Consider the following 27,551-nt stretch of genomic DNA (forward strand, 5'->3'; position numbering starts at 1 on the left):
TGGGGTATCTACATACACAGTGGGGACAACATCCTCGATGCACTTATTGATAAAGCCAGTGACTGATGTGGTGTACTCCTCAATGCCATCGGAAGAATCCCGGAACATATTCCAGTCTGTGCTAGCAAAGCAGTTTAGAATCTGTTTCATCTGACCACTTTTTTATAGACAGAGTCACTGGTACTTCCTGCTTTAATTTTTGCTTGTAAGCAAAGAGCTTTGTACACATCTCTGTGTGTGCAGTAAAGGTGGTCTTGAACTTTTTCCCGCTGGTTGCACATTTAACATGCTGATAGAAATCAGTTAAAACAGATTTAAGTTTCCCTGCATTAAAGTCCCCAGCCACTAGGAGCTCCCCCTCTGGATAAGCGTTTTCCTGTTTGCTAATTGTTACGCCCTGACCTTAGAGAGCCTTTTTATTCTCTATTTTGGTTAGGTCAGGGTGCGACTAGGGTGGGCATTCTAGTTTTGTTATTTCTATGTTGGCCAGGTATGGTTCCCAATCAGAGGCAGATTGGGGATCATATTTAGGCAGCCTTTCCCACCTATTTGTTGTGGGATCTTGTTTGTGTATAGTTGCCTTGAGCATTGCAATACTGCACGTTTGTTAAATTCTTTGTTGTTTTTGTTGTAAGTTTCACTATTAAATATAATGTGGAACTCTACGCACGCTGTGCCTTGGTCCACTCATTTCAACAAGCGTGACAGAAGATCCCACCACAACTGAACCAAGCAGCGTGCCCGGGAGGACATGGCATCCTGGTCTTTGGAGGAGGTTGAGGAGAGAATATCCTGGACTTGGGAGGAAGTCTTGGCAAGACACGAAAGCCTGCCAAGGGAGCAGTCGGAAGCAGCGAGGGAGGAACAACAACGACACTGGGGTTCGCGACCACGACAGAAGCCCGAGAGGATTTGGGTGGGCACACGGGGTGGTTGGCAGAGCCAAGATGGGAACCAGAACCAACTCCTTGTACTCACTGTGTGGAGTTGGTCACCGTTCAGATGCCATGTTTTCCGGTTCTATGCACCGTGTCTCCAGTCCGCCTCCATAGCCTGGTGCATTCTGTGCCAACCCCCTGCACTTGTTGTGCTAAAGTGGGTATCTGTTCAGGACGGGTTGTGCCGGCTCAGCGTTCCTGGTCTCCAGTACGCCTCCAGTGTCCAGGATATCCTGTGCCGGCTCTACACACTGTATCTCCAGATGCGCCTTCACAGCCCAGTGCGTCCTGTGCCAGCTCCCCGCATTTGCCGTGCGAAGGTGGTCCTTTGTCCAGGATGCGTTGTGCCAGCTCTATGCTCCAGAACTCCAGTGCGCCTCCACGGCCCTGTATATCCTGTGCCGATCATACGTACTGTGTCTCCAGTGCGCCTTCACAGCCCAGTGCGTCCTGTGCCAGCTCCCCGCATTTGCCGTGCGAAGGTGGTCCTTTGTCCAGGACGCATTGTGCCAGCTCTACGATCCAGACCTCCAGTGCGCCTCCACAGTCCAGTATATCCTGTGCCAGCTCCATGCACCCAGCCTCCAGTGCTTGTCTCCAGCCTGGTACGTCCTGTGCCAGCTCCACGCACGAATCCTCCAGTGATGATACATGGCACAAAGCCTCCAGTGATGATCCATGGCCCGAAGCCTCCAGTGATGATACATGGCCCGGAGCCTCCAGTGATGATCCATGGCCCAGAGCCTCCAGTGATGATCCATGGCCCGAAGCCTCTAGTGATGATCCATGGCCCGGAGCCTCCAGTGATGATCTATGGCCCGAAGCCTCCAGTGATGATCCATGGCCCGGAGTCTCCAGATATGATCCATGGCCCGGAGAGACCAGTGATGATCCATGGCCCGGAGCCTCCAGAGACGATCTATGGCCCGGAGCCTCCAGCAACAGTCTGCAGTCCAGAGTCTCCAGCGACGGTCTGCAGTCCAGAGCCTCCAGCGACGGTCTACGGTCCAGAGCCTCCAGCGACAGTCTGTAGTCCAGAGACTCCAGGCAAATGTTGGATACTTAAATGAATCTCAAATATAAAATCGATTTTGATTTGTTTAACACTTTTTTTGGTAGATACATTATTCCATATGTGTTGTTCCATAGTTTTGATGTCTTCACTATTATTCTGCAGTGTAGAAAATAGTAAAAATATAGAAAAACCCTGGGATGAATATGTGTGTTCAAACTTTTGACTGGTACCGTATGTAAATGTAATATTTAAGTATTTCATTCTCAATAAATTTGCAATCATTTCTAAAAACATGTTTTCACTTTGTCATTATGTAATCTAATTTGAATTCAGACTGTAACACAACAAAATGTGGAAAAGTGAAGGGGTATGAATAATTTCTAATCTAGTTCCTCTATTGGTCTGGTTCATTGTTCTTCTGTACTTGTCTTCCTCAAAATTAAATGATAAATCAGATGTAAATGAGGGTCTTTGAAACATATTATTTGTAATATTGCTAATTGTGTTCAGATTCTTGGAAAATGCTTTCATTTTTAACTATGCCTCCAGGACACAATGTGGACTATTCTATGCCTAAGGCTGCCTTCCAGGGGACCTAAACGATACAAGACGGGTTCTTTTCAACATTAATCCTTTGGTTCATGGTGAAAAGGTTGAGGTAAGATCAAAACGAACCGAGGTCACTGTACTTACCAGCCGTGATGGAGGCCAGACGAACGTAGTCGTAGTCTCTCTCCATGGCTTCATAAGGGTAACTCTCTACCAGGTTGAGTCCTGAGAGTATATGGAATGACACATTGCATGACACAGTAATGACACATTATCCCTTTGGAGCTAATGAACAGGATTCACGCTAGGATTGGATGGTATACCGTATATACAGTATACCAGGGTATTTGGGATGGTTTTTCAATACCATTGAAACTATTTATTTAAAAAAAATTGGGGACATTTTAATATTTGTAGTTACTTTTTAAATAAATACCTGCAGTCAACTTGTGCAATAGGAGAGAAAGAACATTGTGTTCTTAATTTCACCAGTCATTATTATGAAGCTTACGATAGTCCCTAGTCACGTGGGGTTGAGACTAGAGACCGGAGTCTTGTGAGTCACTCACTGTTGTGCAGCATGCACCAGGTGATATAATTAAGGTATGGAATTCTCTACTAAATGTTTTCCAGCTGGATATCGTAGAACTATTAAGTTAACTGTCTAAAATGTGCTAAATGCTCTTCAGTTGTGCATTTGGCATGCTAATTTAGTAGCTAGATAGCTATCTAGCTAAGTGGTTAGCTTCTTCCAACAGCAGAGAATCCCCTCCTGGATCAAGAGCCTTGCTGGCTAATATTTATTTGGTGCGTGCAGCAAACTGTGGGTAGCATGTTTGAGTTAATTGTATAGTTTAGGTCAGAAACTGTACAAAATATTCGCAATGCGCTCATTAACATTTAGTTAGCATTCTCTATGGGATTTTACATGTAGTTGTTGGCAATGCTAACCTTCGGATTACAGAGTATCAATGGGGTTTGAAAACAGGGCTGGTATTACTGAATATCCCGGTATAGCATAAGGTCAGTATGAAGGCATGACACTCTGGATAATGGCCAAGCCTAATTCACACATTATTAATTTCCTGTAGTAGTTTACTAGCTCTCGTGCAGGTTAATACAGAATACCCCTCTCCAAGGACCTTCAGTCAATTGTTCCACAGTGACACCAGGTGTAATGACTGATAGCTGACTGTTTGCCAGGCATCATGACTAAGCTGCATCAGCCACATTATGTTCTGTGTAGAGAGTTAAATCTGTAACCTGTGTTACATAAATGGACTTGGCCGTTGTCCCATCCAATACAAATGACCGAGCACCTGGCTAAATTGCTCACCGTGTATGACAGACTGATGGAGACTCCAGTAGATGCTGAGGCAGTTCTTCTCCTTCTTCATGCCTCGCTTGCACTGGCAACCATGCAGGGGGCTGGAGAGCAGTGCCGACACGGCGTTGGCGCACTGGCTCCGGGCCCCGGGGCCCAGCTTCATGCTACCATTGCCCGCTACGCACTGACGCAGGGTCCGCAGACGTGGGCTGCAGGTCTCGTCGCTGGAGCACGAGTCCCCCGCCACCAGACAGTCTCTGCCTGCTGACAGAACTACCTGCAGGGCTACAGGTCAGAGGAGGGGAGGGGGAGGGTGGAAGGGGAAGAAAGTTGAGGATAATTAAGATGTACTTTATAGATATGCTAAGAATAGGTCTTGAAGAAAAATAAATGCAGACCTATTTAGGCAAGGTGCTGGCTAGCGGAGTAGAAAACTTGAAAATAAAAGAGAGCCGCACACTCTAGGAGCTCAGATGCAAATATGTAATTACCAACGTTTCGACAGCCAAGCTGTCTTCATCAGGGTATAATCACTAACACTGCAGGATGACTCGTTTATATAGTGTCAAAAGACACAGGTGTCTGTAATCATGGCCAAGAGTGGCCTAATATCCTTGGTTAATTATCAAATATTAAAATGTCATACAAAGAACAGCATACAAACAACAAATGGAAAGCATACGATCATAAATTCATTTGACTACACAAGCTTACAAACAATGACTATGGCAAAGTCACAATAATCACAAGAATGGCTTCTTGGAGCAGGCCACTCAATTTCGTCGAGTGGTCTACTGTATTACCACCGGAACCCTTTCTCTGTTGGTCTACTGTATTACCACCGGAACCCTTTCTCTGTTGGCCTACTGTATTACTACCAGAACCCTTTCTCTGTTGGTCTACTGTATTACCACCGGAACCCTTTCTCTGTTGGTCTACTGCATTACCACCGGAACCCTTTCTCTGTTGGTCTACTGTATTACCACCGGAACCCTTTCTCTGTTGGTCTACTGTATTACCACCGGAACCCTTTCTCAGTTGGTCTACTGTATTACCACCGGAAGCCTTTCTCTGTTGGTCTACTGTATTACCACCGGAACCCTTTCTCTGTTGGCCTACTGTATTACCACGGAACCCTTTCTCTGGTGGTCTATTACCAGCAGAAACCTTTCTCTATTGGTCTACGGCTCCTGACGTTCCTACCAGCTCTCTCGGGGTGGAGGGCCCTGAACTGACGAATGAGGTCAGGGTCCAGTATGTCTTTGGCAGGAACCCAGGAGCGCTCCTCGGGACCGTAGCCTTCCCAGTCCACCAGATACTGCCAGGACCGCTGCACCCGGCGGGAATCCAGTATCCGATGGACGGTATAAGCCGGCTGGCCTCCAATGACACGAGGCGGAGGGGGAGGTCTGTCTGCCGGGACAAGGGGAGAAAAAACAACAGGTTTTAATAAGGAAATGTGAAACGTGGGATTAATCTTAAGGGATCTGGGTAAGTGTAGGCGATAAGAAACTCGGTTAACTCTCCTGGCAACCTTAAAGGGACCGATGTATCTTTGGGACAGCTTGCGAGACTCCACCCGTAGTGGTAAGTCTCTTGTGGAGAGCCAGACTCTCTGGCCGGGGCGCAGGGTAGGCTCGGGACGGCGACGTCTGTTGGCTTGATGTTGGTACATCTGTGAGGAACGCATAAGATTAAGACGGGTCTTCCTCCACATAAGCCGACAGCGTCTGATGAACTTCAAGGCTGAAGGCACTCTGACTTCTGCCTCCTCGTCCGGGAACAATGGAGGGGCATAGCCAAACTGACACTCGTGCGGGGACATACCAGTGGAGGAGGAGCGCAAGGTGTTGTGCGCGTATTCGTCCCAAACAATAAAGGACGACCATGTGGACGGGTTGTTACGAGTCATACATCGGAGGGTGGTTTCCAGCTCTTGATTCATCCTCTCTGTTTGGCCGTTGGACTCCGGATGGTACCCTGAAGATAGACTGGCAGAAGCCCCCATGAGTTGGCAGAAGGCCTTCCAAAACCTTGAGGCGAACTGGGGACCTCTGTCAGAAACCATATCTTGAGGAATGCCGAAGACTCGAAACACATGATTAATTACCAACTCAGCCGTTTCCTTGGCAGAAGGTAACTTAGTCAGAGGGACAAACCTGGCCGCCTTTGAAAACCTGTCGATTATGACTAGGATTGTAGTATTGCCATGGGATGGAGGAGGGCCAGTAATAAAGTCCAATGAGATATGGGACCAGGGTCTGTGGGGAACAGGTAAAGGGTGAAGGAGTCCTTGAGGGCGGAGGTGAGAGGATTTGCCCTGGCAGCACACGGGGCAGGCATTGACGAAAGTGGCAACGTCTTCTCTTATGGTAGGCCACCAGAACTTACGCTGGATGAACTCCAAGGTGCGACCTACGCCCGGGTGACAGGTGAGGCGAGAGGAGTGCCCCCACAGAAGGACCTGAGTCCTCACTGCCTTGGGGACAAACAACCGATTGGCAGGACCTCCTTTCGGGTCCGGTTCGATAGCTTGAGCTTGTCTCACGGTATCCTCAACTTGCCACGAGATTGGAGCCACGATCTTAGCAGCAGGAAGGACAGGCATGTCCGTGTCATCTCGAATGGCAGGAGCGTAGACTCGGGACAGGGCATCCGGTTTGAGATTCTTCGACCCGGGCCGATAGGTGAGGATAAACTGGAATCGATTGAAGAAAAAAGACCATCTAGCTTGTTCAACCGCTTCGCCTGCTGGATATACTCCAGATTTTTGTGGTCCGTAAGCACTTGAAAAGGGTGAGAAGCCCCCTCGAGCCAGTGTCTCCATTCCTTCAATGCCATCTTAACCGCTAGGAGTTCACGATCCCCCACATCGTAGTTCCTCTCTGCCGGGGTAAGCCGGTGTGAGAAGAAAGCGCACGGATGAAGCTTCTTGTCTTCACCCCTCTGAGACAGGACAGCTCCAACACCAACCTTTGATGCGTCTACCTCCACCACAAACGGTTCATCCGTAGTCGGTAGTATCAGGATGGGAGCAGAGAGGACGCGCTGCTTGAGTCCTTGGAAGGCCGTCTCAGCTTCTCTTCCCCACAAAAACCTTGCATTGCCACCCTTGGTTAAAGCTGAGAGAGGGGCTGCCACCAAGCTGAAGTTCTTGATGAACTTGCGGTAAAAGTTTGTGAAGCCCAGGAAACGCTGAACTTCCTTAACGGATTTGGGAGTGGGCCAATCCGCTACCGCCCCTACCTTCCTGGGGTCCATTTGGACTCGACCGGGTTCCACTACAAATCCCAGGAATTGTACTCGGGATGAATGGAATTCACATTTTTCCGGCTTAACGTACAGATGGCTGTCTAGGAGGCGTTTGAGTACTTGTCTGACATGCTTTGTGTGTTCTTGAAGGGAGCTCGAAAAGATGAGGATGTCATCCAAGTAAACGAAAACAAATATGTTAAGCATATCCCTAAGCACATCGTTTATGAGCGCTTGGAACACCGCTGGGGCGTTGGTCAGGCCGAAGGGCATCACCAAGTATTCATAGTGACCAGTAGGCGTGTTGAAAGCGGTCTTCCACTCGTCACCAGGTCTGATCCGCACAAGATGGTATGCGTTCCGTAGGTCAAGCTTATTGAAAACAACTGCTTCCTGGAGCAGCTCGAAGGCTGTGGCCATAAGGGGTAGCGGGTAACGGTTACGGACGGTTATGGCATTGAGTCCCCGGTAGTCGATGCAAGGACGTAATCCACCGTCTTTCTTGGCCACAAAGAAAAACCCTGCTCCCGCCGGGGAGGTGGATGGACGCATGAGGCCTGCTTCCAGAGCGTCCTTGATGTAGGTATCCATAGCAGCTCGTTCGGGTGGAGATAGGGAAAAGATCCGACCCCTGGGGGCAAGTGCCCGGAAACAGGTCGATGGGGCAATCATAAGGTCTATGGGGTGGTAGCATGGTGGCCCTCTGTTTGCTAAACACCAGTTTGAGGTCATGGTAACACTCGGGAACTCGGGTCAGGTCGATGGATTCTAAAGACTCGGGAGTAGAACTCGGGAATTCGGGAAAATACAAGTAGCTTGGCACGTAGGACCCCACTGCTTGATAGTGCCCACAGACCAGTCGATGTGAGGGTTATGGCTGTGAAGCCAGGGGTATTCAAGGACGAGAGGGAACTCGGAACAGGAGATCAAATGAAAGTTCATCAATTCCTGGTGTTGTGAAACTGAAAGTCGCAAGGAGGTAGTGACATGAGTGACAAGTCCAGATCCCAAAGGGCTTCCATCCAATGTAGTAACCCTCATGGGGTCACTTAGAGGTTCAGAGGGAACGCCATTCTCCTTCGCCCAGACACCATCCATGAAGTTACCTGCAGCTCCAGAGTCTACCAAGGCTTGAAGGTGAAGCTTGTGGGTGTCCCAGCAAAGGGTGACTGGAATGAGCAGACGGGAGTTGGACGGATGGGAGGAGGTTATGTTTCCCGTTACAGTTCCCCCCGGTCTGTACGGGACAGAGCGTTTCCCTGGAGCCCGGGACACGTGGAACGGAAATGGCCCGGTTTGCCGCAATATAGACAGCGTCGCTCCCTCATCCGGCGGTCTCTCTCAGCCTGGGAGATGCGTCCAATCTGCATGGGTTCCGGTGGAGCCAGCAGGGATAAAGGTGGGGACTCGGAGCTGGGACTGATAGGGGCTAGATGTCTACGGTTGAGTTCTCTCTCTCTCAGACGCTGGTCAATGCGTGAGGCCAACTTGATCAGGGACTCGAGATTGTCCGGTGGTTCCCGAGTGGCCAGTTCATCTTGGATAGTGTCGGAAAGGCCTTGCGGAACTGGATGGCATAGTCCGTCACGCTGCGCCGACCTTGGTGGAGAGTCAGGAGCTGTTTGGCTGAGTCAGAACCACTGCTTGGGCCTTGAAAAACTTGTTTGAATTCCTCAGCAAAGGCAGAGTAGCTGGCACAGCAGGAACTATGGGCATCCCACACAGCAGTAGCCCAGGCCAGGGCTTTTTCCGACAGCAGGGTGATGATATATGCGATCTTAGACCGGTCGGTGGGAAACAACGAGGGTTGCAGCTCGAAGGAGAGAGAACATTGGGTGAGAAACCCTTTACAAGCACTTGGATCACCTGAGAACCGTTGGGGAGGTGGAAGACGAGGTTCAGCCAGGGGGTTAACTGCCATGGGTACGTGAATCTGAGGTACTGGGACGGGAACTGTTGCCGGGGTAAGTCGATCAGATATCTGCTTTATGGAAGTCAGCATCTCCGACAGAAGATGAGAATGTCTAGCCATTAAGGCCTCTTGCTGAACCAGGGCGGCTTCGTGGCGTTGGACAGTCTCCTGGTGGTGGGACAGCATGGCAACAAGGTCCTGGGAACTGGCTGCCTCTGGGTTCATTTTTGTCTCTGTGTTTCTGTCAGGACCCGGTTACGAACCCGGGTCTCCGGAGTGAGAAACAGTCACTTAACCAACTGAGCCACGAATAGTCGGCAGAACCCAGAAGATGAGGCAGACACAGCAGTACTTGAGACGGTGTATTTAATAAAGTAAAAAGTGAAGTCCTTCAGGAAAACATGTAACTCCACAACCTTGAAAGGAATTCCACAAGAACAAGGTAATCCACAAGGTAATCCTCCAAGACAAAAAGGTAAATCCACAAGGTGGTAGGTATGGCATAAAAAGCCTCAAAAGATACTCAAAAATAAATAAACAAGAACAAAAAAACAGAATTCCACAAGAGCGTCCACCGGGATCAACAAGAGTTCACAGAATACTAGGGCTGGGTGCTAACATACAAACACAGAGCAAAGAACTGAGGGAAACAAAGGGTTTAAATACAATCAGGGGAAACGAGGCACAGGTGCAAATAATAATGGGGATCAAGGGAAAGCAAAAGGTCAAAAAGCACAATGGGGGCATCTAGTGACCAAAAACCGGAACAACCCTGGCCAAATCCTGACAGGAAGCCTTTCTCAATTGGTCTATTACCACCAGAACCCCTTCTCTTTTGCTCACTGGATTAACACCAGGAGCCTTTCTTTGTTGGTCTATTACCACCGGAACCCTTTCTCTGTTGGTCCACTGTACTATCAGCGGACCCCATTCTCTGTTTGTCTGCTGTAATACCCCCGGAACCCTTTCTCTGTTGGTCTATTTCCACCTGAACGCCTTCTCTGTTGGTCTACTGTTTACCAGTGGAACTCTTTATCTGTTGGTCTACTCTATTGCCACCGGAACCGTATAAGTGTTGGGCTACTGTATTAGCAGTGGAACCTTTTCTCTGTTGGTCTACTGTATAACCAGGGGAACCCTTTCTCTGTATGTCTACTGCATCACCACCAGAACCCTTTCTATGTTGGGCTACTGTATTACCACAGTAACCCTTTCTCTGTTGGTCTATTACCACTGGAACTCTTTCTCTATTGGTCTACTGTATTACCAGCGGAACCATTTATCTGTTGGTCTACTATCTTCCCACAGAAAAGTTTCTGTGTTGGTCTAGTACCACCAGAACCATGTCTCTATTGGTCTACTGTATTACCACAGGAACACTTTCTCTGTTGGTCTATTACCACTGTAACTCTTTCTCTGTTGGTCTACTGTATTACCAGTGGAACTCTTTATCTGTTGGTCTACTGTATTGAACCGTATCAGTGTTGGGCTACTGTATTAGCAGCGGAACCTTTTCTCTGTTGGTCTACTGTATAACCAGGGGAGCCCTTTCTCTGTATGTCTACTGCATCACCACCAGAACCCTTTCTCTGTTGGTCTATTACCACTGGAACTCTTTCTCTATTGGTCTACTGTATTACCAGCGGAACCATTTATCTGTTGGTCTACTATCTTGCCACTGGAATAGTTTCTGTGTTGGTCTAGTACCAACAGAACCATGTCTCTATTGGTCTACTGTATTACCACAGGAACACTTTCTCTGTTGGTCCATTACCACCAGAACCCTTTTCTGTTTGTTTACTGTATTACCACAGGAACACTAACTCTGTTTGTTTACAGTATTACCAGCGGAACCCTTTCTCTGTTGGTCTACTGTATTAACACAGCAACGCTTTCTCTGTTGGTATCATGTAGTAACACCGGAAGCCTTATTCTGTTGGTCTATTACCACCAGAACCCCTTCTCTGTTGCTCACTGGATTAACACCAGGAGCCTTTCTTTGTTGGTCTAATACCACCGGAACCCTTTCTCTGTTGGTCCACTGTACTATCAGCGGAACCCATTCTCTGTTTGTCTGCTGTAATACCACCGGAACCCTTTCTCTGTTGGTCTATTTCCACCGGAACACCTTCTCTGTTGGTCTACTGTATTACCAGTGGAACTCTTTATCTGTTGGTCTACTGTATTGCCACCGGAACCGTATCAGTGTTGGGCTACTGTATAACCAGGGGAACCATTTCTCTGTATGTCTACTGCATCACCACCAGAACTCTTTCTCTATTGGTCTACTGTATTACCAGCGGAACGATTTATCTGTTGGTCTACTATCTTGCCATCGGAACAGTTTTTGTGTTGGTCTAGTACCACCAGAACCATGTCTCTATTGGTCTACTGTATTACCACAGGAACACTTTCTCTGTCTGTTTACAGTATTACCACCAGAACCCCTTCTCTGTTGCTCTACTGGATTAACACCGGGAGCCTTTCTCTGTTGGTCTATTACCACCAGAACCCCTTCTCTGTTGCTCTACTGGATTAACACCGGGAGCCTATCTTTGTTGGTCTATTACCACCGGAACCCTTTCTCTGTTGGTCCACTGTACTATCAGCGGAACCCATTCTCTGTTTGTCTGCTGTAATACCACCGGAACCCTTTCTCTGTTGGTCTATTTCCACCGGAACGCCTTCTCTGTTGGTCTACTGTATTACCAGTGGAACTCTTTATTTGTTGGTCTACTGTATTGCCACCGGAACCGTATCAGTGTTGGGCTACTGTGTTAGCAGCGGAACCTTTTCTCTGTTGGTCTACTGTATAACCAGGGGAACCCTTTCTCTGTATGTCTACTGCATCACACCCAGAACCATTTCTATGTTGGTCTATTACCACCTGAACCCTTTCTCTGTTGGTCTACTGTAAAACCAGTGGAACCATGTCTCTATTGGTCTACTATCTTGCCACCGGAACAGTTTCTGTGTTGGTCTAGTACCACCAGAACCATGTCTCTATTGGTCTACTGTATTACCACAGGAACACTATCTCTGTTGGTCCATTACCACCACAACCCTTTTCTGTTTGTTTACTGTATTACCACAGGAACACTATCTCTGTTGGTTTACAGTATTTCCACCAGAACCCCTTCTCTGTCGCTCTGCTGGATTAACACCGGGAGTCTTTCTCTGTTGGTCTATTACCACCAGAACCCCTTCTCTGTTGCTCTACTGGATTAACACCGTGAGCCATTCTTTGTTGGTCTATTACCACCGTAACTCTTTCTCTGTTGGTCCACTGTACGATCAGTGGAACCCATTCTCTGTTTGTCTGCTGTAATACCACCGGAACCCTTTCTCTGTTGGTCTATTTCCACCGGAACGCCTTCTCTGTTGCTCTACTGTATTACCAGTGGAACTCTTTATCTGTTGGTCTATTACCACCAGAACCCTTTTCTGTTGGTTTACTGTATTACCACAGGAACACTATCTCTGTTGGTTTACAGTATTACCAGCGGAACCCTTTCTCTGTTGGTCTACTGATTTAACACAGGAACGCTTTCTCTGTTGGTCTCATGTAGTAACACCGGAAGCCTTATTCTGTTGGTCTATTACCACCAGAACCCCTTCTCTGTTGCTCTACTGGATTAACACCGGGAGCCTTTCTCTGTTGGTCTATTACTACCAGACCCCCTTCTCTTTTGCTCTACTGTATTAACACCGGGATCCTTTCTCTGGTGGTCCATTACCACCAGAACCCCTTCTCTGTTGCTCTACTGGATTAACACCGGGAGCCTTTCTCTGTTGGTCCATTACCACCAGAACCCCTTCTCTGTTGCTCTACTGGATTAACACCGGGAGCCTTTCTTTGTTGGTCTATTACCATCGGAACCCTTTCTCTGTTGGTGCACTGTACTATCTGCGGAACCCATTTTATGTTTGTCTACTGTAATACCACCGGAACCCTTTCTCTGTTGGTCTATTTCCACCGGAACACCTTCTCTGTTGGTCTACTGTATTACCAGTGGAACTCTTTATCTGTTGGTCTACTGTATTGCCACCGGAACCGTATCAGTGTTGGGCTACTGTATTAGCAGCGGAACCTTTTCTCTGTTGGTCTATTTCCACCGGAATGCCTTCTCTGTTGGTCTACTGGATTGCCACCGGAACCGTATCAGTGTTGGGCTACTGTATTAGCAGCGGAACCCTTTCTCTGTTGGTCTATTTCCACCGGAATGCCTTCTCTGTTGGTCTACTGTATTGCCACCGGAACCGTATCAGTGTTGGGCTACTGTATTAGCAGCGGAACCCTTTCTCTGTTGGTCTATTTCCACCGGAATGCCTTCTCTGTTGGTCTACTGTATTGCCACCGGAACCGTATCAGTGTTGGGCTACTGTATTAGCAGCGGAACCCTTTCTCTGTTGGTCTATTTCCACCGGAATGCCTTCTCTGTTGGTCTACTGTATTGCCACCGGAACCGTATCAGTGTTGGGCTGCTGTATTAACAGCGGAACCTTTTCTCTGTTGGTCTACTCTATAACCAGGGGAACCCTTTCTCTGTATGTCTACTGCATCACCACCAGAACCCTTTCTATGTTGGGCTACTGTATTACCACCGTAACCCTTTCTCTGTTGGTCTATAACCACTGGAACTCTTTCTCTATTGGTCTACTGTATTACCGGCGGAACCATTTATCTGTTGGTCTACTCTCTTGCCACCGGAACAGTTTCTGTGTTGGTCTAGTACCACCAGAACCATGTCTCTATTGGTCTACTGTATTACCACAGGAACACTATCTCTGTTGGTCTATTACCAGCAGAACCCTTTTCTGTTTGTTTACTGTATTACCACAGGAACACTGTCTCTGTTGGTTTACAGTATTACCACCAGAACCCATTCTCTGTTGCCCTACTGGATTAACACCGTGAGCCTTTCTCTGTTGGTCTATTACTACCAGAACCCCTTCTCTGTTGCTCTACTGGATTAAAACCGGGAGCATTTCTCTCTTGGTCTATTTCCACAGGAACGCCTTCTCTATTGGTCTACTGTATTACCAGTGGAACTCTTTATTTGTTGGTCTACTATCTTGCCACCGGAACAGTTTCTGTGTTGGTCTGGTACCACCAGAACCATGTCTCTATTGGTCTACTGTATTACCACAGGAACACTATCTCTGTTGGTTTACAGTATTACCACCAGAACCCATTCTCTGTTGCTCTACTGGATTAACACCGGGAGCCTTTCTCTGTTGGTCTATTACCACCAGAACCCCTTCTCTGTTGCACTACTGGATTAACACCGGGAGCCTATCTTTGTTGGTCTATTACCACCAGAACCCTTTCTCTGTTGCTCTACTGGATTAACACCGGGAGCCTTTCTCTGTTGGTCTATTACCACCAGATCCCCTTCTCTGTTGCTCTACTGGATTAACACCGGGAGCCTATCTTTGTTGGTCTATTACTACCAGAACCCCTTCTCTGTTGCTCTACTGGATTAACACCGGGAGCATTTCTCTGTTGGTCTATTACCACCAGAACCCTTTCTCTGTTGCTCTACTGGATTAGCACCGGGAGCCTTTCTCTGTTGGTCTATTACCACCAGAACCCCTTCTCTGTTGCTCTACAGGATTAACACCGGGAGCCTTTCTTTGTTGGTCTATTACCACCGGAACCCTTTCTCTGTTGGTCCACTGTACTATCTGCAGAACCCATTCTATGTTTGTCTACTGTAATACCACCGGAACACCTTCTCTGTTGGTCTACTGTATTACCAGTGGAACTCTTTATCTGTTGGTCTACTGTATTGCCACCGGAACCGTATCAGTGTTGGGCTACTGTATTAGCAGCGGAACCTTTTCTCTGTTGGTCTACTGTATAACCAGGGGAACCCTTTCTCTGTATGTCTACTGCATCACCACCAGAACCCTTTCTATGTTGGGCTACTGTATTACCACCGTAACCCTTTCTCTGTTGGTCTATTACCACTGGAACTCTTTCTCTATTGGTCTACTGTATTACCAGCGGAACCATTTATCTGTTGGTCTACTATCTTGCCACCGGAACAGTTTCTGTGTTGGTCTAGTACCACCAGAACCATGTCTCTATTGGTCTACTGTATTACCACAGGAACACTATCTCTGTTGGTCTATTACCACAAGAACCCTTTTCTGTTTGTTTACTGTATTACCACAGGAACACTATCTCTGTTGGTTTACAGTATTACCACCAGAACCCCTTCTCTGTTGCCCTACTGGATTAACACCGGGAGCCTTTCTCTGTTGGTCTATTACTACCAGAACCCCTTCTCTGTTGCTCTACTGGATTAACACCGGGAGCATTTCTCTCTTGGTCTATTTCCACAGGAACGCCTTCTCTATTGGTCTACTGTATTACCAGTGGAACTCTTTCTCTATTGGTCTACTGTATTACCAGCGGAACCATTTATCTGTTGGTCTACTATCTTGCCACCGGAACAGTTTCTGTGTTGGTCTAGTACCACCAGAACCATGTCTCTATTGGTCTACTGTATTACCACAGGAACACTATCTCTGTTGGTCTATTACCACAAGAACCCTTTTCTGTTTGTTTACTGTATTACCACAGGAACACTATCTCTGTTGGTTTACAGTATTACCACCAGAACCCATTCTCTGTTGCTCTACTGGATTAACACCGGGAGCCTATCTTTGTTGGTCTATTACCACCAGAACCCTTTCTCTGTTGCTCTACTGGATTAACACCGGGAGCCTATCTTTGTTGGTCTATTACCACCAGAACCCTTTCTCTGTTGCTCTACTGGATTAACACCGGGAGCCTTTCTCTGTTGGTCTATTACCACCAGATCCCCTTCTCTGTTGCTCTACTGGATTAACACCGGGAGCCTATCTTTGTTGGTCTATTACTACCAGAACCCCTTCTCTGTTGCTCTACTGGATTAACACCGGGAGCATTTCTCTGTTGGTCTATTACCACCAGAACCCTTTCTCTGTTGCTCTACTGGATTAACACCGGGAGCCTTTCTCTGTTGGTCTATTACCACCAGACCCCCTTCTCTGTTGCTCACTGGATTAACACCGGGAGCCTTTCTTTGTTTGTCTATTACCACCGGAACCCTTTCTCTGTTGGTCCACTGTACTATCAGCAGAACCCATTCTCTGTTTGTCTGCTGTAATACCACCGGAACCCTTTCCCTGTTGGTCTATTACTACCAGAACCCCTTCTCTGTTGCTCTACTGGATTAACACCGGGAGCCTGTCTTTGTTGGTCTATTACCACCAGAACCCCTTCTCTGTTGCTCTACTGGATTAACACCGGGAGCCTTTCTCTGTTGGTCTATTACCACCAGAACCCCTTCTCTGTTGGTCTACTGTATTGCCACCGGAACCGTATCAGTGTTGGGCTACTGTATTAGCAGCGGAACCATTTATCTGTTGGTCTACTATCTTGCCACCGGAACAGTTTCTGTGTTGGTCTAGTACCACCAGAACCATGTCTCTATTGGTCTACTGTATTACCACAGGAACACTATCTCTGTTGGTCTATTACCACAAGAACCCTTTTCTGTTTGTTTACTGTATTACCACAGGAACACTATCTCTGTTGGTTTACAGTATTACCACCAGAACCCCTTCTCTGTTGCTCTACTGGATTAACACCGGGAGCCTATCTTTGTTGGTCTATTACCACCAGAACCCTTTCTCTGTTGCTCTACTGGATTAACACCGGGAGCCTATCTTTGTTGGTCTATTACCACCAGAACCCTTTCTCTGTTGCTCTACTGGATTAACACCGGGAGCCTTTCTCTGTTGGTCTATTACCACCAGATCCCCTTCTCTGTTGCTCTACTGGATTAACACCGGGAGCCTATCTTTGTTGGTCTATTACTACCAGAACCCCTTCTCTGTTGCTCTACTGGATTAACACCGGGAGCATTTCTCTGTTGGTCTATTACCACCAGAACCCTTTCTCTGTTGCTCTACTGGATTAACACCGGGAGCCTTTCTCTGTTGGTCTATTACCACCAGACCCCCTTCTCTGTTGCTCTACTGGATTAACACCGGGAGCCTTTCTTTGTTTGTCTATTACCACAGGAACCCTTTCTCTGTTTGTCCACTGTACTATCAGCAGAACCCATTCTCTGTTTGTCTGCTGTAATACCACCGGAACCCTTTCCCTGTTGGTCTATTACTACCAGAACCCCTTCTCTGTTGCTCTACTGGATTAACACCGGGAGCCTTTCTCTGTTGGTCTATTACCACCAGAACCCCTTCTCTGTTGGTCCACTGTACTATCAGCGGAACCCATTCTCTGTCTGCTGTAATACCACCGGAACCCTTTCTCTGTTGGTCTATTTCCACCGGAATGCCTTCTCTGTTGGTCTACTGTATTGCCACCGGAACCGTATCAGTGTTGGGCTACTGTATTAGCAGCGGAACCTTTTCTCTGTTGGTCTACTGTATAACTGTCACGTTCTGACCATCGTTCGTGTGTGTTTTCCTTGTTTTAGTGTTGGTCAGGACGTGAGCTGGGTGGGTATTCTATGTTGTGCGTCTGGTTTGTCCATTTCTATGTTAGGCCTGATATGGTTCTCAATCAGAGGCAGGTGTTAGTCATTTGTCTCTGATTGGGAACCATATTTAGGTAGCCTGTTTTGTGTTGGGTTTTGTGGGTAATTTTTTCCTGTCTTTGTGTTTGTGGCACCAGATAGGACTGGTTTGGTTTTTTCACATTTCTTGTTTTGTAAATTGTAGTACTTTCATCTTTATTAAATATGCACAAAACTAACCACGCTGCATTTTGGTCCGCCTCTCTTTCCCCACAAGAAAACCATTACAGAATTACCCACCAACCAAGGACCAAGCGGCGTGGTAAACAGAGGCAGCAGCCACAGCAGCAGAGGCAGAAGCAGCAGCAGGAGAAGCAGCAGCAGCAGGAGCAACAGCAGCAGCTGCAGTGGGAGAGGCTGCACTATTTGGAGAAGTGGACTTGGGAGGAGATCCTTGACGGGAAAGGACCCTGGGCAGAGCCAGGGGAATACTGCCGCCCCAAAGCAGAGCTGGAGGCAGCGAAAGCAGAGAGGCGGCATTATGAGGAGCTAGCACGGCAGAGCGGCTGGAAGCCCGAGAACCCCTCTGGCGCCAGAGCCTCTCAGTCCAGAGGCGCCAGAGCCTCTCAGTCCAGAGGCGCCAGAGCCTCTCAGTCCAGAGGCGCCAGAGCCTCTCAGTCCAGAGGCGCCAGAGCCTCTCAGTCCAGAGGCGCCAGAGCCTCTCAGTCCAGAGGCGCCAGTCTGCCCAGCGCCGCCAGTCTGCCCAGCGCCGCCAGTGCCGCCAGTCTGCCCAGCGCCGCCAGTGCCGCCCGTCTGCCCAGCGCCGCCAGTCTGCCCAGCGCCGTCAGTGCCGCCAGTCTGCCTAGCGCCGCCAGTCTGCCCAGCGCCGCCAGTCTGCCCAGCGCCGCCTGAGCCACCCGTCTGCCCAGCGCCGCCTGAGCTACCAGTCTGCCCAGCGCCGCCAGTCTGCCCAGCGCCGCCAGTCTGCCCAGCGCCGCCAGTCTGCCCAGCGCCGTCAGTGCCGCCAGTCTGCCCAGCGCCGTCAGTGCCGCCAGTCTGCCCAGCGCCGTCAGTGCCGCCAGTCTGCCCAGTGCCGCCAGTCTGCCCAGCGCCGCCAGTCTGCCCAGCGCCGCAAGTGCCGCCAGTCTGCCCAGCGCCGCCAGATCTGCCATTCAGCCAGGATCCGCCAGTCATCCAGGATCCGCCAGTCAGCCAGGATCTTCCAGATCCGCCAGTTAGCCAGGATCCGCCATTCAGCCAGGGTCTGCTGGAACCGCCAGTCAGCCAGGGTCTGCCGGAACCGCCAGCCAGCCAGGATCTGCCGGAACCGCCAGCCAGGATCTGCTCGATTTATCAACCTGCCTGACCTTCTTCTCAGTCCTGACCTTCTTCTCAGTCCTGACCTTCTTCTCAGTCCCGAGTTGCCCCTCAGTCCGGAGCTGCCCCTCAGTCCAGTGTGGCCCGTTGTTAGGGTTCCTTGGCCAAGGTTAGCGGCAAGGGTCGCCACTCAAGGGACGCTAAGGAGGGGGAGCCAGGATCCGCCATTCAGCCAGGATCTGCCGGATCCGCCATTCAGCCAGGATCCACCAGTCAGCCAGGATCCGCCAGTCAGCCAGGATCTGCCGGAACCGCCCGTCAGCCAGGATCTGCCAGAACTGCCATTCAGCCAGGATCCACCATTCAGCCAGGATCCGCCAGTCAGCCAGGATCTGCCATTCAGCCAGTCAGCAAGGATCCACCAGTCAGCCAGGATCCTCCAGATCCGCCAGTCAGCCAGGATCCGCCATTCAGCCAGGATCTGCCGGAACCGCCCGTCAGCCAGGATCTGCCGGAACCGCCAGCCAGCCAGGATCTGCCGGAACCGCCAGCCAGCCAGGATCTGCCGGAACCGCCAGCCAGCCAGGATCTGCTCGATTTATCAACCTGCCTGAGCTTCCCGTCAGTCCGGAGCTTCCCGTCAGTCCGGAGCTTCCCGTCAGTCCGGAGCTGCCCCTCAGTCCAGTGTGGCCCGTTGTTAGGGTTCCTAGGCCAAGGTCAGCGGCGAGGGTCGCCACTCAAGGGACGCTAAGGAGGGGGACTAAGACAATTATGGAGTGGGGTCCACGTCCAGCGCCAGAGCCGCCACCGCGGACAGATGCCCACCCAGACCCTCCCCTATAGGTTTAGGTTGTGCGTGCGGAGCACCTTGGGGGGGGTGCTGTCACGTTCTGACCATCGTTCGTGTGTGTTTTCCTTGTTTTAGTGTTGGTCAGGACGTGAGCTGGGTGGGCATTCTATGTTGTGTGTCTGGTTTGTCCATTTCTATGTTAGGCCTGATATGGTTCTCAATCAGAAGCAGGTGTTAGTCATTTGTCTCTGATTGGGAACCATATTTAGGTAGCCTGTTTTGTGTTGGGTTTTGTGGGTAATTGTTCCTGTCTTTGTGGAACCAGATAGGACTGTTTTGTTTTTTTCACGTTTCTTGTTTTGTAAATTGTAGTACTTTCATCTTTATTAAAGATGCACAAAACTAACCACGCTGCATTTTGGTCCGCCTCTCTTTCCCCACAAGAGAACCATTACAATAACCAGGGGAACCCTTTCTCTGTATGTCTACTGCATCACCACCTGAAACTTTTCTCTGTTGGTCTACTGTAAAACCAGTGGAACCATGTCTCTATTGGTCTACTGTATTACCACCAGAACCCTTTTCTGTTGGTTTACAGTATTACCACCAGAACCCCTTTTCTGTCGCTCTACTGGATTAACACAGGGAACCTTTCTCTGTTGGTCTATTACTACCAGAACCCCTTCTCTGTCGCTCTACTGGATTAACACCGGGAGCCTTTCTCTGTTGGTCTATTACCACCGGAACCCTTTCTCTGTTTGTCTGCTGTAATACCACCGGAACCCTTTCTCTGTTGGTCTACTGTATAACCAGGGGAACCCTGGTCTATTACCACCAGAACCCTTTTGCTGTTGGTCTATTACCACCAGAACCCTTTCTCTGTTGGTCTACTATATTACCACCGGAACCCTTTCTCTATTGGTCCACTGTATTACCACCAGAACCCTTTCTCTGTTGTTCTATTACCACCAGAACTCTTTCACAGTTGGTCTATCTCCACCGTTCTGTCCTCTGTAGTAGCAAGACGGAGAAGGGTAGCCAACAAATCAGGGTGTTCTTGCATGTGGGCATTCCTGCATCTGCAGGAACCCCTCTTTATACTTATAATTGGTCAATATTTACGCTAGGACCCGGTACACAGGCGGGAGGGCTCCAGTACAATCCATAACATTGGATGCTACCCGCCGATAAACACCACAGAAGAAGTGGAGGGGGCGACAACACCAGTAGCTAGCTAGGACAATGGTAGACAGTGACCTTCCCTCTCGCCTTTCAGGCACGTTTTCGAAGGCGAGGGCAGGTGTTCGGCAGACATTAGCAAAAGACACTGGGTGCTAGATAGCTAGCTTGGACTCTGGTACAGGGTATGCGGGATAGGTAGCTAGCTAACTAACGATAGCTAAGACATCAGTAGACAGTTTCCTTCACCCCGCCTGTTGGGCATTGTTTTCCCGCAGTTCTGTTAACAACGGCAAGGACAGGCGGGAGCAAAGGACACAGTGTGCTAGTTAGTTAACTAGCTAGCCAGCGAGTTAGCTAGCTAGAAGGACTCCAGTACACAGCAGGTAGGAGGTGGGGGCAAAAACCGGTAGCTAGCTAGGACACCGGGAGACAGTGTCCTTCGCCCCCCCTCCAAAACTCAGATAATACTTTTATTTCCCTTTTATTTTGACCTCCATTTTAATTGCATAGACAATCAGGGGAAATCCAGAATATCAAAAGTGTCACACAAGCATGAAAATGGCGTGCTCGCGGTGGGGGGGAATAAGCACACACCGTGCGTGTGCGGGCCAGTGTGTGTGTGTCGGGACTGGGAGAGGGGTGTCAAAACAATGGTCAAAATATCTTCTCCAAGAGGCAAACCATGGACCTTCAGCGCAACTTCAGGTTTTCAGGAATACATTGCATAGTAACTTCACACTGTGTTAATCAGTCAGCGCATATGTGGATTATAAAGACAAGAATAAAATGCATTGACAGGAGGAAGTGGACTGAATCAATGCATAAGGTAAGAGCTGTAATGTTAACTTGCTACATTGCTAAGCAAGCCAGGTTGATTAGCGTATGGAGAAATGTTAGCTAACGTTAACGCTAGATGAGCAATGCCCATTGCATGTATAATACACTAGGAGCGTGGCAGTTTTCCAAAGTTTGGTGTTGACTATGAACTTTACTTAGCTAGCTTGCTAGCAACTAGCTGTACTTTGTGGAAGAATGTGGGAGATGTTGTAAATATTGAGTTGTGCTAGTGCATCGCAATCTGTCCATACAGGTAATGTTACAGTCTTGTTGGCTTGTAGCTAGCTAACTGGCAATAGCAGCCAAGGACGTTCGCCATCTTATCTGTGCTTATTTGATTGTGCTCTGATTACACGGAAGTGTCAAAGGCAAACAGTTGACACAGATGACTTCAGCAATGGGGAAAAGCTTCCATAGCCAAATATAGCTAGCTTTCTATGCTTGTAGCTTGCCTCTCATTTGACTGGTTTTAGCTAGCTACTAGCTCTGTTGCTGCACAACCCAAGTTCATTTGTCTGGTTTTAGAAATCTGAGATTCCGCTGAATTTGCTTTAGCCTTGTCAGAAATGCTACAAAAAAAGGTAGCATATATTTGGTTCTTAACGAACAGAAATGAGCATGTGAGAGTGATAAACTATACATTTAATCAAAACTGTTGCCCCTACAAACTTATTCAGTCCGAAAGGAGGTAAGTCTAATGGACACCTTATGGACGCTGCAGTCTCGTTCTTATCCGACGCCTAGATATTTCGTAATGCTAACGAACCTGTTCAAAATCCGGTATGTGTCTCTCTGTAATGGCTGAGAGGCAGGGAGTGTGTTGTGTACCTCCAATCAAATTTTCATCGACCCTGGTGTCATATTGGCTTAGATGTGGTAGGGTGATTTGGATCTAATATTGAACTTCCACCAATGCATATACTATTGTGGGGCCAACTCCCCCATAACAATCTATCTCTGCTTTGGGGGGCCTGTCCCAAGTCATTTTACAGCTCTCTATCTGTCTCAATACAATGACATGACAGCTGGCAAAATTAGGCTTCTATCTTCTTCAAGTGTTCTTCTGAATCTGCTGTTTCTTTACACTCTTAGAAAAAAGGGTTCCAATGTGGTTATTCGGCTGTCCCCATAGGAGAACACATTTTGGTTCCAGGTAGAACCCTTTTGGGTTCCATGTAGAGCCCTCTGTGGAAATGGTTCTACATAAAACACAAAATGATTGTACCTGGAACCAAAAGGGTTCTACCTAGAACCAAAAAGAGTTATTCAAAGGGTTCTCCTATGAGGACAGCTAAAGTACCCTTTTAGGTTCTAGATAACATCTTTTTTTCTAAGAGTGTAGAGGATTAAGGAGGGATAACCGTATTTGATACAACCCTGGCCGGTGGTGCGCTCATCAAATGAAACATGATGAGACAATGCATTATTTATACCCGACTTCCTCATTCCCTCTCCATTCCACACTGCTTTGAATTATATTAATGAGGGATTTTCAAATACAATCATTAACCTACTCTTCATACTCTTTTAATTTGTATTTCTCTGTCTAATTTAAGAGTAGCCTTTGTCGGGGTTTTCAGAGTTTTTTTCAGGGAGCCTTGTGCTGATAGATGAGGAGAAGGACTGTCATGACTGAACATGGTTGATGTAGATGGGCACTCATTGCTGAGGCTTTTACAAACCGTAGTGAAGTGCAGGGGTCTTCATGCTGAGCATGCCAAGATAAGATAATGATCAAATGATGGCGCTGGATGGTAAGCATTTCACTGTAAGGTGTTGTATTCGGCGCACGTGACAAATACACTTTGATTTGATTTGGTGGAAGTAAGTGGGGAAACAACGGCGAGTGTCTAGAGCAGCGTTTCTCAAACTCGGTCCCAGTGGTGGAAAAAGTACCCAATTGTCATACTTGAGTGAAGGTAAAGATACCTTAATAGAAAATGACCCAGGTAAAAGTGAAAGTCACCCAGTAAATTACTACTTGAGTAAAAGTCAAAAAGTATTTGGTTTTAAATATACTTAAGTGTCAAACGGAAATGTAATTGCTAAAGTATACTTAAGTATCAAAAGTTAAAGTCTAGATAATTTCAAATTCCTTATACTAAGCAAACCAGACAGCACCATTTTCTTGTTTTTTAAATTTACGGATAGATAGGGGCACTCTCCAACACACAAACATAATTTATAAACGAAGCATGTGTGTTTACTGATTCCACCAAATCATCAGTAGGGATGACCAGGGATGTTCTCTTGATATTTAAATAGTAAAGTAAATTACAGATCCCGCAAAAAACTACTTAAGTAGTACTTTAAAGTAACCAAAAAGGGTTCTTCAAAGGGTTCTCCTATGGGGACAGTCCAAGAACCATTTTAGGTTCTAGATGGTACAATTATTTTTAAGAGTTCAGGCTTTAGTTCCCTGAGCTCATGCCTATGCTGTAGTTCCCTGAGCTCATGCCTATGCTGTAGTTCCCTGAGCTCATGCCTATGCTGTAGTTCCCTGAGCTCATGCCTATTCTGTAGTTCCCTGAGCTCATGCATAGGCTTTAGTTCCCTGAGCTCATGCCTTTAGTTCCCTGAGCTCATGCCTATGCTGTAGTTCCCTGAGCTCATGTCTAGACTTTAGTTCCCTGAGCTCATGCCTAGACTTTAGTTCCCTGAGCTCATGCCTTTAGTTCCCTGAGCTCATGCCTTTAGTTCCCTGAGCTCATGCCTTTAGTTCCCTGAGCTCATGCCTAGGCTTTAGCTCAGCTGGCAAACACAAGAACCCTGTGCCTTGACCCAGATTATTCTCTGTGAAGTGGAAGTCAAACGGGGGTGAAGGGTAACCCAGATGATTCTGTGTGAAGTGGAGGTTAACGGGGGGTGAAGGGTAACCCAGATGATTCTGTGTGAAGTGGAAGTCAACGGGGGTGAAGGGTGACCCAGATGATTATGTGTGAAGTGGAGGTTAACAGGGGGTGAAGGGTAACCCAGATGATTCTGTGTGAAGTGGAGGTTAACAGGGGGTGAAGGGTAACCCAGATGATTCTGTGTGAAGTGGAGGTTAACAGGGGGTGAAGGGTGACTCAGATGATTCTCTGTGAAGTGGAAGTCAACGGGGATGAAGGGTGACCCAGATGGTTCTCTGTGAAGTGTAGGTCAACCGGGGGTGGGTGGGGGTGAAGGGGAACCCATGTGGTACTGTGTTGCTGGAGACCTGAAGAATTGGGTTAGCTCCCCGACCTAACGTCTAGTCATTCATTTAATTGACTTACAAAGTTTTGTGGCATACAGATATCAAGTTGAACCCAGTCAGTCACAAAAGCTCCACATACTTCACAGAGGTTCTATGGATACCAAATCTATAGAGAAAAATTAGTTTGTTACATTGTGAAATAAATAATTTGTTTTGTCTCTACAAGAAAAGTTTACCTCATGCCCTCAAGGCATGTGAGACAGCTTGTGTGGAACTACAGTAACTTCCTGAAATGACAAGTGGTGCCACAACAATAACACCACCTACACTACGTGACCAAAAGTATGTTGACACCTGTTCGTCAAACATCTCATTCCAAAATCATGGGCATTAATATGGAGTTGGTCCCATCTTTGCTGCTGTAACAGCCTCCACTCTTCTGGGAAGGCTTTCCACTAGATGTTGGAACATTGCTGCAGGGACTTGCTTCCATTCAGCCACAAGAGCATTAGTGAGGTCAGGCACTGATGTTTGGCTATAGAAACCCATTTCATGAAGCTCCCGATGAACAGTTCTTGTGCTGACGTTGCTTCCAGAGGCAGTTTAGAACTCGGTAGTGAGTGTTGCAACAGAGGACTGAAAATGTTTGCGCGCTGCGTGCTTCAGCACTCGGCAATCCCATTCTGTGAGTTTGTGTGGCCTACCACTTCACAGCTGAGCCATTGTTGCTCCTAGACGTTTCCACAATAACAGCACTTACAGTTGACCGGGGCAACTCTAGCAGGGCAGAAATTTCACAAACTGACTTGGCTGTGTGCTCGATTTTATACACCTGTCAACAACAATGCTCCATTTGAACATGGTTCTGAACTTCCTCCCATTCTACACAGTGGGTAATTGTGGAGCAAAATTGCACCATGAGAGTTCTATCGATTTTCAAACAACACACTGTTCGATGAAGGACACCTAAAACGGTCAGGTTTAAGTGTAACAACACTGTTCCCCTATAAGAGTATTGACCCTGAGTCATAGCATGGATACTCCCAACACTTGTCCTCTATTCAACCCAAGTCAACTAAGTTCATTGGACAGAGGGATGTTAGCCCTTGTTGCAACAAAAAAAACTTGAAATCTCAAGTGAGCCAACATCTCAGTAGGACAGATGATCAGTTGCAAATTTGAGGCAGAACTCCCAGCCTTTCTCTATGGTTTGTGTCAAGTTGTGCTTCCTGGGCAGAAGCTGGAATAGACACCATACATCAGGAATGCAAATGAGGCGTTTGATTTGACATTTCCAATAATCCCGTCTCAATGTACCAGTGGGTTTAGCCAATTAACCATGTCAGTAATCAATGCCTTCGGAGCCTTGGTTAAGTCCTCAGTTTGTCTGCCACATAAATCATTGGGAGATTAACCGATCAGTTACCCAGACGCATTTAATGGCCCACTTCAGAAGAGATAAAATGGAAAATGAAGCTTAATGAACTCTGGTGGAATGTTAAGCCTAGCCTATCCCTCTTTACAATATACCTGCAAGGCAGTACGGCTGTGAGGAAGAGGTAATGCATCAGTGTACTTAATGCCTATCAGAAAGAGTTTCAACACTCTGAATATACAATTACCCACTTTGACATAAAGTACCAGTGAAATAAATATTTCATCACCATCCAAATGCAAATAAACAATGTTGGATCTGTGTGTCATTTAATTTAATTTAGTTTACCGTTATGTCATGTCACGTGTGAATATCTGACATGTCACGAAAAGACAACGTTTTTTTAACCCTTTTTTATCCAGGAAGTCCCATTGAGGTCAGAAGACAAATGAGACCTTAACGATAGCGATGGAAATAGGCTTACGTTTGTTTTAACGATTCATCTTTCCTACAAAAGCCGAAGTTGCGAAATGTGTTTCCCAAAACAGCATGCAGAGAGAACGGTCGCTAAGTGCGTCGCTGGAGCATGTGTCGATAGGACTGATAGGATCGAAAGAAAAGGGAGTGCTGCTCTTGGATCAGCTTTCTCTATTCAAATCTTAGAATTATTTCACAATACTGATGACGGATCAACTCCTCGAGAGATTACCACGTACGGCTGCAAATATTGAGGCGGCTTATTCTAATGCTTATCCAATTATATTGCACTACATCAAGATTTGGCACATCATTGCTCACGTTAGACGACACATCATGAAATATATTGATACAAATACAGACAGTAGCCTACAAGTAGCAACATGTAACTCAATTGATTGAACATGAAATGTATTTCAATATGATTGAAATAGGCCTATAGTCTACTGTTTATTTTAATACAGTCATCTAGGTTTTCATCTGAAGCATATTTTTATACTTAGCTTATTTGAATCATTTGCAAAGGCATTGGCAACTTTGTATTGTAGTCATCGGCGGTCACAAAGACGGATAAACCATGTGATTCTATGTTTAGCCGAGATTTCTGTGTATAAATTGACACGGGACGGCAAAAAATAATCAATGGACACGCTTAGCTGTTCTATGAGTGGTCTTGTTAAAATACGAGAGTTTTCTAGTACAATGTCCCGTGTAGCTCAGTTGGTAGAGCATGGTGCTTGCAACGCTAGAGTTGTGGGTTTGATTAACATGGCAGGTTAGGAGGCTTCGGTTAAGGTTAAGAAAAGGGTTAGGGATAGCTAAAATGCTATCCTAACCTGCTACGAAAAGTCAGTTCCGGTTGCTATCA

At 47.4% G+C, this 27,551-nt stretch overlaps 1 protein-coding gene across 1 annotated transcript in view; it reads right to left on the reverse strand.

Moving 5' to 3' along the window:
* The window catches only part of LOC135527093 (GDNF family receptor alpha-4-like), a 72,239-nt gene that overhangs the window by 13,451 nt on the left and 31,237 nt on the right, over positions 1-27,551 (reverse strand). Inside the window, exons 2-3 of the mRNA XM_064955741.1 lie at positions 3,839-4,114; positions 2,647-2,727 (exon numbers count right to left, since the gene is read on the reverse strand). Of these exons, the coding sequence (XP_064811813.1) occupies positions 2,647-2,727; positions 3,839-4,114 (357 nt within the window). The remainder of the gene's footprint in view (positions 1-2,646; positions 2,728-3,838; positions 4,115-27,551) is intronic.

Source organism: Oncorhynchus masou, chromosome 32, assembly GCF_036934945.1.
Source record: "Oncorhynchus masou masou isolate Uvic2021 chromosome 32, UVic_Omas_1.1, whole genome shotgun sequence".
Classification (NCBI taxonomy): Eukaryota; Metazoa; Chordata; class Actinopteri; order Salmoniformes; family Salmonidae; genus Oncorhynchus; species Oncorhynchus masou.